This window comes from Olea europaea, unplaced genomic scaffold, assembly GCF_002742605.1.
Source record: "Olea europaea var. sylvestris unplaced genomic scaffold, O_europaea_v1 scaffold1948, whole genome shotgun sequence".
In the NCBI taxonomy this organism is placed as follows: domain Eukaryota; kingdom Viridiplantae; phylum Streptophyta; class Magnoliopsida; order Lamiales; family Oleaceae; genus Olea; species Olea europaea.
Genome location: NW_019237320.1, coordinates 43,708 through 58,953, shown reverse-complemented (window position 1 = coordinate 58,953; position 15,246 = coordinate 43,708). Strand labels below are relative to the sequence as shown.

General features: G+C 34.0%; 2 protein-coding genes across 2 annotated transcripts; both read right to left on the bottom strand.

Moving 5' to 3' along the window:
• Positions 1-1,628: 1,628 nt before the first annotated feature.
• Positions 1,629-7,388, bottom strand: LOC111379200 (guanine deaminase-like). The gene is made up of 5 exons (XM_023002546.1): positions 7,071-7,388; positions 5,545-5,604; positions 3,904-4,094; positions 2,174-2,278; positions 1,629-1,951 (listed from the first exon to the last, which is right to left on the bottom strand). Exons 1-5 carry the CDS (start codon positions 7,084-7,086, stop codon positions 1,763-1,765), a joined length of 561 nt encoding a protein of 186 aa, XP_022858314.1. The 5' UTR covers positions 7,087-7,388; the 3' UTR covers positions 1,629-1,762.
• An 824-nt stretch (positions 7,389-8,212) lies between these two features.
• Positions 8,213-14,993, bottom strand: LOC111379199. Its single transcript, XM_023002545.1, has 6 exons — positions 14,106-14,993; positions 13,351-13,453; positions 11,709-11,764; positions 9,751-9,915; positions 8,531-8,644; positions 8,213-8,451 (listed from the first exon to the last, which is right to left on the bottom strand). Exons 1-6 carry the CDS (start codon positions 14,991-14,993, stop codon positions 8,359-8,361), a joined length of 1,419 nt encoding a protein of 472 aa, XP_022858313.1. The 3' UTR covers positions 8,213-8,358.
• Positions 14,994-15,246: the final 253 nt, after the last annotated feature.

Genomic DNA, 15,246 nt, shown 5'->3' with positions numbered 1-15,246 from the left:
CGTAAATCTCAATTTTTATTCAGTGAAGAGTAAATGGAAGGTTTGAGGCAAAAATCACGTAATTTTCAAAAATTTTCATTTCCATTGGTTATGATTCAAAAAAATTTCTCAATTTCCTGATTATTTCCCTGTACATTCAAGTTTCTTTTCTCTATTTAATTTTAAAATTTTTTAGTTCACAATAAATTATAACTGATTTATAATTTTAAAAAAATTTTGGTATTATAATTGCAATTAATTCTTTATTTTTTTTTCTTTTCTTTTCTTTTTGCTTTATTTCAATGGAGAGTAAAATCGTCAAAATGACCTTCTGTACAAAGAAATGTGGAATGTATGGGCAAAAATGTCAAAAAATGAAAGATAAGCATGTTTTCAACAATAAACTTGAAAGGTATGGACGTTTTGTACCAATTACCCTATTATTATTAACTTTGTTAAATTGAGTATTTAACTAGGAATTTAAAGAGTTTTAAGCTCATAAAGAAAATAATTCTTATAAAATTTTATATAAAACAGTTACCTAATGAAAAATAGAGGAAATGAACTATTCATGTGATTTATAACCTATCTCTATAAATGCCCACTAATAAAATATTTATTTCATCAAGTTAACTTTATATAATTTTCTTCATGTGCAAAATGAGGAGTTTTAACTCAAAAATAATTTTATAAAAAATTCTACATATGATTCGAACGTGGATTGCCTACATGAAATACCATGTAGATGATCATTGTCACAGTCCAATTATTTATTAAATATTTGTAATCAAATTTACTTAAACCTACTTAGCATTACGTTAGACCTCCCTTGATAGCTCAATCCTGAACATAATAAAATTCAAGGAAGCATGTGGTTGAATAATTGATAAAGTTATGAATCTCTTAAAATATGTCGATAAAAATGAGTTCAAGAAATAAATTTTAAGAAATGGGAGTCTATTGGGGGGCTTAAATTGCCTTCTAACGTTCAAGGATGGTGTTCAAGCATCGTGAGAGAGACTTTCATAGCGTAAGATGAGATAGCATAATGGACAAATATATCACTTAGGGTCCGTTTAATTGCAAGAATAAAATTTAGGTGAAAAGAAAATGAATTCCAGAAAATTAAATTGCCTAAAACTTGTTATATTAAAAATTGTCAATTAAATGTGTTTGATTGGTATAATTTTCCACCTAGAAAATATTGCAATTTTGGATCTTTTAGTGTTCATTTGATTTTGTTTTCCATAAAAATTGTCAATTAAAGGAATAGAATTTGTTACAATTGTCAATATATATATATATATATATAAACCAAACAAAAAACCACCAAACTCATGAGAAAACCAATTCTCCAAAGAGGGGGAAAACGGGAGTTGCCAAGAAAACCAATTGCCAAGAAAATTTGGCCAATGAAACATGCAAAAATGTGAAAAATAGAATTTAATTTCCTACTTCCCTAGAAAATCAGTGCAATCAAACAGGGCCTTATTTACCTTCTTTAATCGCGTTATTCTTGTCCAATTCCAAGCTTCAAATGTTTCCTAATCTTGCTTCTCATAATTTTCATAAAAATACGAACTAATTTCTATCGAATCTACTATCATATTATGTTAGAACCTCACAAGTAAAGAGATGAATGCAAGGGCTAATGAAATTTTCAATTGCCATTAAAACCACATTCAACAATTGAAATTTAATGTAGAGATTTGTAAAGTATTCAAACATGAATGAGTTGAGAGTTCTGCAACTGTGTCAGTGTGGAAAATAGAATAAAGTTCACTTAATACAATTGAAATTTGGCCTTCGTTTTCTCGAACACCTGCTCTGCTATGATGGCCTCTTTACCATCTGCTCTCTTGATCTCCAAATTAGCCTTCTGATAAAACCCAGTACCTCTCAGTGCATCTGCAATAAAATCATCAAATCCGATGGCAATGGCAGCTTCCGCTTTGGCTCCATATACCAACCTCTGGTTGAAAAAGCAAACAGAAGAAAACACAGGGAACATGATTCAACCAAATACTTAAAGCTCCAAGGACATGTTTGGTATGCAATATTTAAAAGGCTTGTATGATTCTCTTTTTTCTTCCCTTAATATTGTCCTGCACTAGCCAATTCAACTTATCAAACATGTCATTATGGTTGATAAAGATGATAGCATGAAATAAAGAAGGCGATTCAGTGACTAAACCTTAATTCTTGAGAGATGGATGGCACCAAAGCACATAGGACATGGCTCACACGAAGCATAGATTTCACAATCAGAGAGCTCGATTTTGTTTAGCTTTTTACATGCCTGGAGATGGATCCATTGTGAACATGAGATGACATTTTAAAGAGTGATAACGATAAAAATCAGCAAAGCATAAACTCGGGCAGTAAATAGATGACATTTTTGCATATGAAAAACATTGATCATCAAATGCAGGGTTAGACAACATTCAATTCTCTCATATAACTTAAACAATTAAGAGCACGGCAGCAACCAACATAGCAATTGCAACATCGGACAGGAGATTATATCCTTTTGACATTATAAACATTTATCCGTTAAACCTAGATCCCCATATTTCCCTTGAAGGAAAAACAAAGAAAAAGAAAAAATATTTGAAGGCCTTTCGTTTCTTCTAATTCTCCATCTAGATAACTTTTCTTCTAGCTACTAATTGAAGAAAAGGCATCCTTCTTATCATTACAAGCTTATAACTTGCCCAAAACTGGAGAGTATTTATTTACGTAGAGCACAATTTTGTCAAGCTTCCTCCAGGCTCAAAGTTTATTCTCATCTCTATATGAGCATCCACAAAAACATATAGAGCACCAAAATTATTCAAAATGAACTAATCATAAACCTAATGCCGGACACACTACTCTATTGTAAGTATATAACAGGAAGACGAAGGACTTGCCACAAAAAATTTCAATGATTTATTTTATACAACATTTTTAGCAAAAATGAAAACTGGAGAACTTCAAATATGGGATACATGCAAAAGCTCTATTGGGCCTTTTCTGCAAATGAACTGTTGATTTAAGGGTTACTTTTTTAATCAGTTTGGTGATAACATTTATACAAGGATGGGTCTGATTCAACCATTGGATCCCCAGTTCCAGAAAGTACAATGTGCTAGGTGCCCTTGGTGTTATATTATCTTAGACATGACGCCAAAAGAAACCACAAAAATCAAATAAGTTGTGAATCAGGAATTACAAAATAGACAGGAAAACAGGCTTTCATCTTGGTGAACACTGAATATCAAGATAAGTTGAGAAAAAATAGTATCCACATTGCAGTTTTTCATAAAACATCAAACATGACAGGCAACAGGAGTTTGTCAAAGTGCACAAATTATGGAGAACTAGATGTCAAATAATCAGTTCCAACAATTGCCCTAAACTATGATAAGATAATGTAGTCCAGCACTAGCAGAAATCAGTCCGACAATAGTCTAGAAAAAAATACATAAATGAGCAAATGGTAGCTGTTAACATACAAGACCATCAAATGATAACAAAAAATATGTCAACAATAAAAGAGAGAGTTAGTGCCATGCTTCCATTTTAAACATGGGTACGGCATATAGCAATTCGCTAACAGTCATCCATCCAAAAAATCGGGAAAATTAGCAGATTGAATCCCAAAAAAGTTTAATACTTTCTCACAACATAACAAAAAATGTATGAAGTATCATACAACAGTCTGTATATTGTTCAGCTGCCTAAAATTGCAATTCCACTCTTTCTAGAAAAATCCAGCCACTAGATGTAACAATCATTTGTCATAACTACCTGGTGGATGTAAACCCACAATATTCAGATGCACATTTGACTATTCTGGAGAACACTTCGATCACAAAAACTCTGAAGAACAATTACCTCCTGAAAGACATTTGAACTTTAAATAATTCAGACAATTCTAACCTCTCTTATTGCTGTAACCTCAGCATGAGCAGTAGGGTCAGTGTGCTTCAAAACCATATTGTGACAGCTTACAATAACTTCATCATCACGAACAACAACTGCACCGAAAGGACCTCCATTTCCACAGTCCACTCCTCTGTAGGCTTCTTCAACAGCCTTTGTCAAGAATTTGTGGTCTCTATCTTGAACAGCTGCAACAATCACAAAAGTAGATAAATATGATTACTATTAATTTATGACTGCAAGTTTTAACAAAACATAGCATGGTTCAAGAAGTGAAATTTTAAGTATGACATCAAAAGAAGAAACGTGAACCCCGAGGGGTAGCTCAATGGTCAGATCTTAGGTTTATTCCCCAATGGTCACCAGTTCGAGTTCTCTCAAGGTCACTGAGGTAAGTACCCAACTGTAAATTTCAGAGTCCCGTGAGATTAGTCGAGATACACGTAAGTTGGCCCAAACACCCACGATCATAAGAAAAATAAAAAAAGAAGAAAAGTGCAGACAGGATATCAATTAACCAAAAGTACATCTAAAGGTGCTATTTCAAATTGCATCTGTGACTAACAAAGCCAATTTAATTGTTCGCAGCAAATACCGAGAAGCATTATATACAAAAAGGAAAAATGGAAAGAGAAAAAAGAATAATAGCATGGTTCAAGAAGTGAAATTTTAAGTATGACATCAAAAGAAGAAACGTGAACCCCGAGGGGTAGCTCAATGGTCAGATCTTGGATTTATTCCCCAATGGTCACCAGTTCGAGTTCTCTCAAGGTCACTGAGGTAAGTACCCAACTGTAAATTTCAGAGTCCCGTGAGATTAGTCGAGATGCACGTAAGTTGGCCCAAACACCCACGATCATAAGAAAAATAAAAAAAGAAGAAAAGTGCAGACACGATATCAATTAACCAAAAGTACATCTAAAGGTGCTATTTCAAATTGCATCTGTGACTAACAAAGCCAATTTAATTGTTCGCAGCAAATACCGAGAAGCATTATATACAAAAAGGAAAAATGGAAAGAGAAAAAAGAATAACGTTGAATGTAAAACAGAAGACAACATATTCGGATGACTATCTCACTAGTTTACTCAATTCAATAAGAGATTGTCCTGACTAAGTCAAATTAGCTTCTCAAGCTGTGTTCCCCAATTTGCTCAATCCACGCCTATTTCTCCCTTTTATGAACCACGCCATTGGACACTTTTTTAATATCTTAATCAGTCGATTCTAATCTTTATCTGTCCCTATTCCTATGATAAATAGACATCGCATCTCTTCTTATGGGAGCACTAAGAAGTGAGAGGCCCCATTCCATGTAAAACAATCTTCTTATGGACTGGTATCAGTTTGAAGACCTGGAAACAATCTTTTCAGATACATCCTATGGAGGCTACATTTGCCCGGTAACATGTGGGATTGTTTTCTCTTGACGACATGATCTTGGCCTCGAATCCATTAATGGGAATGTAAATAAACAACGAAAGATTAGCAACTTGACCGGTAAAAAGGAATTTCTCATGTATCCCTATCAACTTCAAATGAAAATACAGCACATGGTTGCTAAAAAAAAAAAAAAAAACTTATTGCATTCCCATAAGAAACGGAAAAGACTAATTCAAAACAAGAAATTGAGGTTACCTTCCTGGTGACCAGCAAATGCGGAAGCAACAGAAATAGTTCCATCTATAGCTTCAACAACTGATATAAGAACAAGAAGAGTTAGATAAATTTTTAAGATGACAAAAATAAGCACTAAATTCTAATCAGAATATAGTAGACCCACAAAATAAAATCAATAAAATACGAGCAGAAACTTCAATCTAACTAAGCAATAGGGATTTCAAACAGCTTTAGAGAGTTTAAATCACAGCTTTACAGAGCATGCACGAAGTACACCTTTTACAGCTTTTGAGCACAATTAATGTGGCATTACAAGCGAGGCAAATAGCTAATTCTCCAAATTACGTAGTTTGCTGTGGTAAATTACCTATCTAAGATCAAATCTGACTAGTCTGATGAGCAAAATAGTGAAATATCATATTAGCATATTCCTCTAGTGCAATCAAATCATAAGCACTCATATAATGGATCATAACTAGTTTCCAACTATATGCTAGAACTAAATCCAAGACGATCCCTAATTTGCACAACAATCTCATCAGTAATCACTAAGCAAAATGCCGCTGCATTAATGTCTATCAAATTGCACAATGTCATTATTGACTTCCCTGTTGCCTTAATCTAAGCCTGGAGACCTAGGTGGAGATGTCAAAGGGGCTTCTTACTTCCCAAATAGATCCTCCTCCATCTATCCATAAACGCTGGTTTTTCTTGCTCACTTGCCAGCCATAGACTTTTACTAAGCAAAAGCAGGGGCTAACTCCACCGATGCGGTAACGTCGGCATATAAATCATTATTGGGTGGTGTTGGGAGATAATGAGATTCCATCTAAAATCAAAATTGTGCTTTATTTCAGTAAGCCCATTATCTTTTTATTGTTAATTCAGCATCTATTTGAATTGTCCTCTCAAATTTTCAATTCGATTGCATGTAACTCGCATAAAAAACCATACACCTAATTATTGGATCTAGAATAATTATATAGCATTCGATCTGAAAAAGGAATTGTGAATCCGCTGTTCTATGTAATTCATGAATACATTTCAAATTTAGACTTCATGTGAACAAGAATAAATGAGTCTTACGCCTGTATAAAAAGGGAAAAGCTACTGTAAGGAGCTATTGTAAAAGAAACAATTGACAGAGAATTATAAAATTTTCCACTTAGAATTTGATACGTTTGAATCAACAATTTCTTCTGGATCCGAGTTCAATAGCCTAATCGTGCTGAACAGAAAGGTCCACTAATCAATATGACCTACTTCTGCAGTAAAATTGAATTCATTTTCATATAAAAAATACCCAAAAAGGGATTAGATCCTCAAACGATATAAGAAAGAGAATATTCCATTCCATCTGAAAATTCCAAAAGAAAAAGATCAAATCATCTTGCACATCACCATCGCCCACTAATATAATAATACTTTTGACACGGAAAAAAAATCAATCACATTCCACAATAAGACAAAAAGAAAATTAATGTATATTCACTAACACTTCAATCAAAATAGTAATGAAAAAAATTAAGAAATTCCTTCCTTACCATTAGCTTCTTCCATGACGAGAGTAAAATTCAACAATTGGGTACCGTAGAAATGGATCTGATGAGAAAAGTGAGCAAGAGAAAACTGATAGGTCAGCGTCTCTATCTTATATAAAAATGTATGTACAGAGTCGGTAGCATATGCGCGTGTCGGGGAGAGATGAGCCGAAAGGACAACTGTTCATTGACAAAGTGAAATTTGCATGGATTCTTAAATTGCCTTTTTCCAAAAAAATGTGCTAAATCCAACAATCTGCGGACAGGATTCAGCGGCATTTGGAAAATGTTGTAAATGCGTCCATTAATTCTATGCCCTTCGAGCCTCATTCTTTGAAAAAACAAGTTATTTTAAACCATATTTTGAAATTATTTCAATCACAAATTCTTCAATAAATTAATAATATAAGTAAATTTAAAATTTTTCCTTACTTTTTAACCACACATTTTCCATCAATACACTATTTAAAAATACATTTTTCTCCCAAAAGAAATGGGGGCTCAATCAAGGGCTATAAATTATTTGTAAGTTAGTAACCTTCCATCTATTTGTCCACCGTAAAATCGCAACCCCTCGAATTTTAAGCTACTCAAATAATGACATTTCAAATAGATTAATTCTCTTTGGCTCTATTAGGTTACAACCTCAATTTAAGTGACATTAACGTGTCATTAAATTATAAATGAAATTAAATAAATCATTTAATTTCAAATTCCATTCTTTCTATCATCTAACGCCAAACTTCAGTGGCGCTACATAGCATTATTTTTTCTAATATGAGTCAATGAGCAAAAGCAATGAATGTATGAACAAATTCACTCGACAACCACAGTGTCAAAATCTGAGTAGATGATTCTATCACGTGTACATATAGGACCATCCAGGTGAGCAAAGACGAATTTAGGTGAGCTTGAGCGATAGCTAGATAGCCACTCTAAGTGGGGTTGGGGGGAGAAAAAAAAAATCCGTCAGCACGAGCAACAGCAGGGACTCTCCAGGTTCTGGCTCACCCCTGATCAACATCTACTTACTCCCCTAACTTTTAATCTCAGAGATTATATATATATTGTAAAGAATGATTGTAAGTGTTTATATGTATTGTAATTTGTAATGAATACGTGAAGAACAGTTTTGCCTCTGCACATACATAATTTTGCCCTTTATAACGAAATGAAGCATTGTTAGCTCAAAGTATTGGAAAAGTGCTGCAATTCTGTACACCTCACATTTTGTGAAGTTATTAACAAAAATTTAAAAGCCCCTAGTCAAAACATGAAAGAAGCTGTCCTCTCACAGAGGCCTCAACAAAGGGTAATCTTCAAGTAATTCTTGTTCCGATAAAGCGTCATTTTCGTTCTGGGGAGTCCATAACACCTCGACTGCCTGCAAGTAGACAATTATAGATGAGACATGGGAAGAAATGAAAATTAAAATCAACGAGGTGTCGAGTTTCAAGACCAACCAATGTTTTGCTTGAGGGGATAGAGCCGAGTTTTTGTAAGGCTTCCTTCAAATCTCTACTGTTATTGATAGATGGCAGTTTATGTACTCCTTCAGCAGCCACCAATACTGTGATCTGAAATCATAAATATTCGCAAACAGTGATAATCAGAAACAAATTGAGAAAAAATGTTGTACAACAAACAGTTACATTGCTCGTATCTCATTGTAGTGTTTGCCAAGAACAGAATTACCGGTTAACATCATATGCTTTAACCAAAAATAAGATGTAAGCTAACCTGACTACCTTCCTTATCAGAAAAGAGCTAAAATAAAATAGGTTTGATCTTCAGGGAAGGTTCCAAATTGAGCAACTTTAAAAAACAAACAGTTCAACTTCTAATCAAAACACATCAGATACAAATCTGGATGCCGTTTGCAAAAATGATGTTCCAAATGGTTTTTTTATTGTGATTGATGCGTGAATGGGAACGGGTTACAATAATTATTCCGGCCAAAACATGAACATGGAAAACATTTGTGACAATTTGTAAAGATAGATGCCAACTGAAAATAGAACTTCAAAAGCATAGACTTCTCTATCCAATTCAAGGATAAGATCTAAAAGGTGTTTGTGTAAGGTGGACTTGACAATAGACGACAATATTAAGGAAAAAAGTAAGTTAAAATCTTTTCCATTGTAGTGTTCACTCCTGCCCACACTATGCACAAAACATGTTATCAAAGCTTTTACTCGAGCATAAGATTGACCGTTAAGCATCAGCTTACAACAAACATTAAACATTTCACCAAAAGCTTATACTTGAGTATTAAATTGACCATTAAGCATCATCTTATCACAAACTAGCTATAATACCTTAGATCAAACAAGTAAAAACTGGATAATTATATGTTCGTCATCATTTTGCAAGTTCTTACGTGACTCAACCAAGTAATTGCAAGACCCAGAAGGCTTATCGATATTTGCAAAGGAAAAAGGAAGCTCAACACTCAGGCACTCTATTTTGTGGAATAACAATGTTATGGCTTGCAAAGGCAATCAGTAAAACCAAAGGCAGCTACAAAATGAGATGCATTTTAACTGGATTCATTTGATGGCCGTAATCATAAATGCCTTGACTATCTAACACCAGCTGCATGGATCCAGTTTTCCCCATCTCGATCATCTAGGATCCACTCACCTCCAATAATAATAATTTGGAGTCTGAAAAGTAGCCTTACCACTATGTATTCATTGCTAAAACCAGTTGATCTCTGGCTTGTTGTACTTTTCTTCTTTATGTTATTCACATTAACAAATGTCTCCTCATCAAATTTACCACGTTCTTCAATAGAAAGTTGATTGAATCTTTTTTCTCCTTCCTCAGGGCTCCTTTTCACGTCAACCTGCATTTGACGTGGCAAAAATAAAGTAAGTTTTATGTACAGCAATCCTAATCAAAAGGGTTCACACTGCACGCTAAATTTATAAGATAATGTTCTTCAATGTTACGCACAAGTCCAGTTTCAAAAGAAATGGTAAGAATAAGCAACAAATCTGAATTAGGGAACATTAGACATTAAGAGCGTGGATGCCAGGACATGTTTATTCCCAAGAAAGGAACCTTTGCTACGGGAGAATGCTGTAAGTGCTCATGACAGAAGAAAAACTATAAAACAATCTTTATCGTGGTCAGATCATAGAACCAAATCAGAAGAACCGCATCTTAAGTATGCTCACTTCTATCCTCCTCAGTCACATACAACTTGGGTATCAAAGAACTGTTGCAACCATATTATAGATCAAATCCTAACCATATTTATAGTGGAATAAAATCAACTCGACTAGTAATGGTCAACCATCAGATCATTATTTCATTTTATCGACTTGTTGAAAGTTGAAATATTGCTCTGGTAATGATTAATTATCAAAGTATTAGACGTAGGAGGTTGTATTCCTTTCATTTTACTACTATTATTCTAATTAATTTTAAGTATTTTCAACATACACCTTTAGAGGGTGTTTGGTGGGATTAAGATTAGATTTTTTTAGTAGATTGTGATAGAAGTTTTTGAAATGTGTGGTTGAAAAATTGTAAAACCTATGAAAGATGTGATTAATATTAATTATTTGACTTTGACTTAGAAAAAAATCTGATTTTAATCCAAACCAAACAGGCTAGAAAGTTGAAAAGAAATTCTTGTGTGAGTGTATATTATATAAATACAAACACAAAATCATTAGAATATACCTATACAAAAAAATAAAAACATCTTGGCATGCAAGATACAATGAACAAAATTTAGCATTATTGTAACTAACTGTATACCAATTCGAACGTTTAGTTTATCTTTAAAAATAGAATATAAGCCCCCGTTTGGCCCCCATTATTGCCAAATTTTAATGGTTGTAATAGTATTTTTTTGAATAATGTGTGGTTGACAAAAAATGAAAAGTTTTTATTTGCGTGTAATATTATTTTATGAAAAATTTTGTGGTTGAAAATAAGAGAGAGAAAAAGAATGAGAATGGGGGCCAAACGGGGGCATAATTTTACAAAGAGTGCAATAAGTAACTTTTTGATGTTAGTAAGTTGATTTTCATAAATAGATATACGTAGGGGTGAAAATGCATCAAAGAGTGAGATGAATAGGACAATATGAGGTACACAGAAATATTAAGGGCCTGTTTGGGAGGAATTTTTTACCCAAAAAAATTGATTTTTTGACCGTTATTTCACTATTCCATCCGTAATTTTTGACTTCTTCTCTCACGGTGGACCCCACTTTTCTTCTAACGGTCAAAAAATCAATTCTCAAAATCTCTCCCAAACGGGGCCTAAATTTATAATGCTAGCTTGTGTCATTATATTTATATAATAGTCAAAATATGAACCGTGATTATATTTATGAATGCGATGCAGTGTTAACTTGTAGTATTGTTTAAACTTTAGTTAATGCCATATGAAGACCTCAAGCATTGTGAATGATCAACAGCTGATCATATATGGCCATGCCAAAGAACATCACATCACGAATACAAGACTAATCCAGCCTAAAATTTGAGGAAATGAGGGAGATAAAATATGTCATCATTACAGTCTGAAGTTTCAGTAGCAGCTCCTACACTATATAATATAATGAGTTTACAAAATAAAACATATAGAGTTACACAAGACAGTGAATGTGTTTCAACTTACAGATGAATAGGCAGAGATGCAATAATCAGGATGCCGAAGCAAAGCTAGCATTGTCTCTGCAACCAAAATTTAAACCATTTAGTTACAGAATGATGAAGAAAGAAATTACAATAGTGATATACAACTTGCATAAGGGGAGAAGTGTCAAGTTGATGTAATAAATTGGCTGAATTGAAACCCAGGATCATTAAAGAGCATGTTTAATGTTAATATTTTCTAATTCCTACTTCAAACCAGGGGAAAAAATGAATCATAATGCTTTCTGATGTCATATTTTGTACATTTAACCCAAAAGACGTCATCCAAATATAACATTACATGTTATATGGGTGCTTTTTTAAAGTTTTATATAAATCTTTCCAAATTTTAATACTTAGGCTTCAAAACTTGAATAATCAGCTGTGAGTAATTAAAAATTATCACGAAAGCATCATATGATAATTGTTCTCTTTTTAATAGAAAAGAGAGTTTTATCTGGAGACAAACAATAAGATGTGAAGTAAAATCGACAAGTCCTCACCAAAAGCCTGAAATTAAGAATGCAAATAAAACAGTCAAGAAAGCTTCTCATCTCCTTGCAATCAGTCAGGCCACAAAATACTTGTGCATTTTAGTCTATGGTGATCATACACAGTAACACATAACTGCATTTGGTCCACTGGAAAACTTGCTATTGAAAAATTACAGCATTTTCTTCAACCAAATGCACCAAGTAATAGCCAGCAAAGCACACCATTAACATGTCTTACCATCTCATATTCCTTAAATGACTAAAGCATCATTCAAGTAATGAGGGGATATTATTGTTTATCAGGATTGTCAATAAAAAGCATTAAATCTGATAGCGCAAAGTCTCAACCCAAACATTCAGGGCCACTCTCTGTTTATCTTTTATTCCCTTCCCCGCCATTCTCTAGACTACACTACCCCAAATTACACATGACAGTAACCTACATGTTATATATTTGCAAAGCACATAACTGCATTGACAATTGAAATCATGGACTTGTTTAACAATGATAAGAAACTTTTTTCTTGGCTTCTCCTTTTTGTTTGTTTTTTACTAGCAAGCAAGATTGAATTCTTAAGAGGATTCTTGCAATTTATATTACGGGGTGAATACATTACCTATTGTTCTTGTTTAGCATCAAGAATGAGAAAATCTTCCACAAAGGTGACTCTACCTCTAAAATATTATAACATAAAAGAACATAGGTAAGTCATCAAAATATGAAAACACAACCTTTTGATTGCAAATTTGATAAACTGTTTAAATCTTTTGGGAGTTTTTTACTACAAGAACACTTCTCAAAAAGCACAAAACATACGTAGCACAGAAGAAAATTTAAAAAGTAAATGTGTGACATCTGCACGATAAACATCTTTTTCAAGATCATCAAAATCAATAGAAATGTCTCTAAGAGAATTTTTCTATTACTATTTTTGGGATATATGCATTATCAAGTTTTATAATGGCCATGATATCATGTAAAACATTAAAGTTCATGAATATTTCAGTGCCATCTTTCGATAACATTTCTAATCTAATCTAGAGTGAAGCACCTCATCTTATGTCCACCACCTAAAAGCAAAAGCTAAACTGATAAACTAATTATTAAAAATCATATGATAAGAACATTACCTGTCAATACATAATGTAGGCCTTCTGAGCTGGATGTATCCGCATTTTCAGCTATTCGGTTGAGATCCGTTTGGAGTGATCTCCCCATGCCCAACAACCCAACCTTCAGTGATAATAATCCAAAAAAAAAAATAGTATAAAAAATGAATAAAACAATGGAAACAAACAAGAAAATGAACCAATTGTACAAAAGTTTTGTGAATGCCTAAAAAAGGGTCTCAACTGAATTTAAAACCACCCACGAGTACATGAAACGGTTTGGATTTGCTTCTTTCTAAAATAAATTACTTAAAATCTTCGACTGAGGCCACCAATCAACATGTTAGTTTCCTAGTGTTACCAAAATTATTTCCTTTGTATGTGATCCAAATAACCTAGCTTCTCAAAGCACATTTCATTCATAATTCTTCCTTCCACATTCCATCTTACCTCCTCACAGTCTATCCTCGTATTAATTGGTGAGTGCCCATTTAAAATTTCTATATCAAGGTCTACCCATCAATATATTCAGCCATGCAAGACCCTTTACACATCTAGTTCCTCCAATTTTTTCCTTTTCTCTTGTAGTTATTAATAAGTACCTTAATATTGGAACTATCACCACATAGTGTATCAGAGCTTCCACAATTCAACAATTTATCATAAAAAGTGTTACAATACTGCAAGCCGATATAAACTTAAAGAAATGAACTCCGACTACACTTTATCCACCAGTAATATTCAAATGAATTCAAGTTTATGGACCAGAATTTTACCTGCAGCTTGAGCACACTTGTTTTCTCAGTGGCAGTGAGCACACCACCCTCAGACCGGTCAGATAAGAATCCAGAGGCCAAAACAAAAACTGCGAAACCCATTATTATCATGAATAGACTCGACCCACCCACGGCAGATCCTACATAAACCCCTCCAAAGGGAGATGGTCCGTAATACGGCGCAGAATATGAGAAACCAGAACCCGACCCCATCCTCGGCACACTATAACTCCTTGACGACGACATTGATGACCTCGACGAGAATGAACTTCCACCCACCCTTCCCCCCGAGGCTGCCAATGCAGAAAAGGGATCACACATCAATAATAACCCCACAAGAACAGCCGCCACTGCCGGTTTTTGCAAAGCCTTGAGTGCTTTTATTACGTTTGTGGCGACAATCTCTATTGGGTTTCTTTCTTTCTTTATCATTTCCGGGAACATTTCCTCATTTTTGAGGGTATCGTAATCGATGGTGCTAGCATTATTCTTGCTGCAATCGATCGAGAAAAGTTTCACCCGAAGTTGTTTGGAAATTTTCCGAAACTTGAAGCGGATAAACGGAGGGTGGAGGTGTTGAATTTTAGGGATTGTAGAGTGGGATAAAGGGTTCCATTTGAGGTTTGGTTCTTGTAGGAAAAGGGTCGCGATAGTGGCCATTAGCAGTTTGTGTGAATTGAGGAGGATGACTCGCAGTATTATGATTTGAGAATTATGGGGATAAGATGAGGAATGACAGTCGGTTGCATTCAGAGTTGAAGATATGTATGGTGGGAAATTTTCGTGGGCAATGGAAATGGAATGGTCTTCGTGCACAAGGACCCAGTTCTGTCTCAAATTAGGCAAAATTTGACAAAATATTGCATTCGTCCATCGTCCATCGTCCATCGTCCATCGTCCATTAGTATGCTGATTTTTCTATAATTATTAATTACTTTTTTCATACACATTTTCAATATATTCTCTAAAAAAATATAATTTTTCGTAAATTTTATGTTACCTGCCCATATTCTCTTCTTTTCATGTTCCCCATTTTCTTTACAATTTTATCAGTCAAATATTTTACATTCGTTAAAAAGTTGAAGAAACGTAACTCACCTACGTTTAAGTGGATATAATTTAGTCATTGTGGATCGAGAAT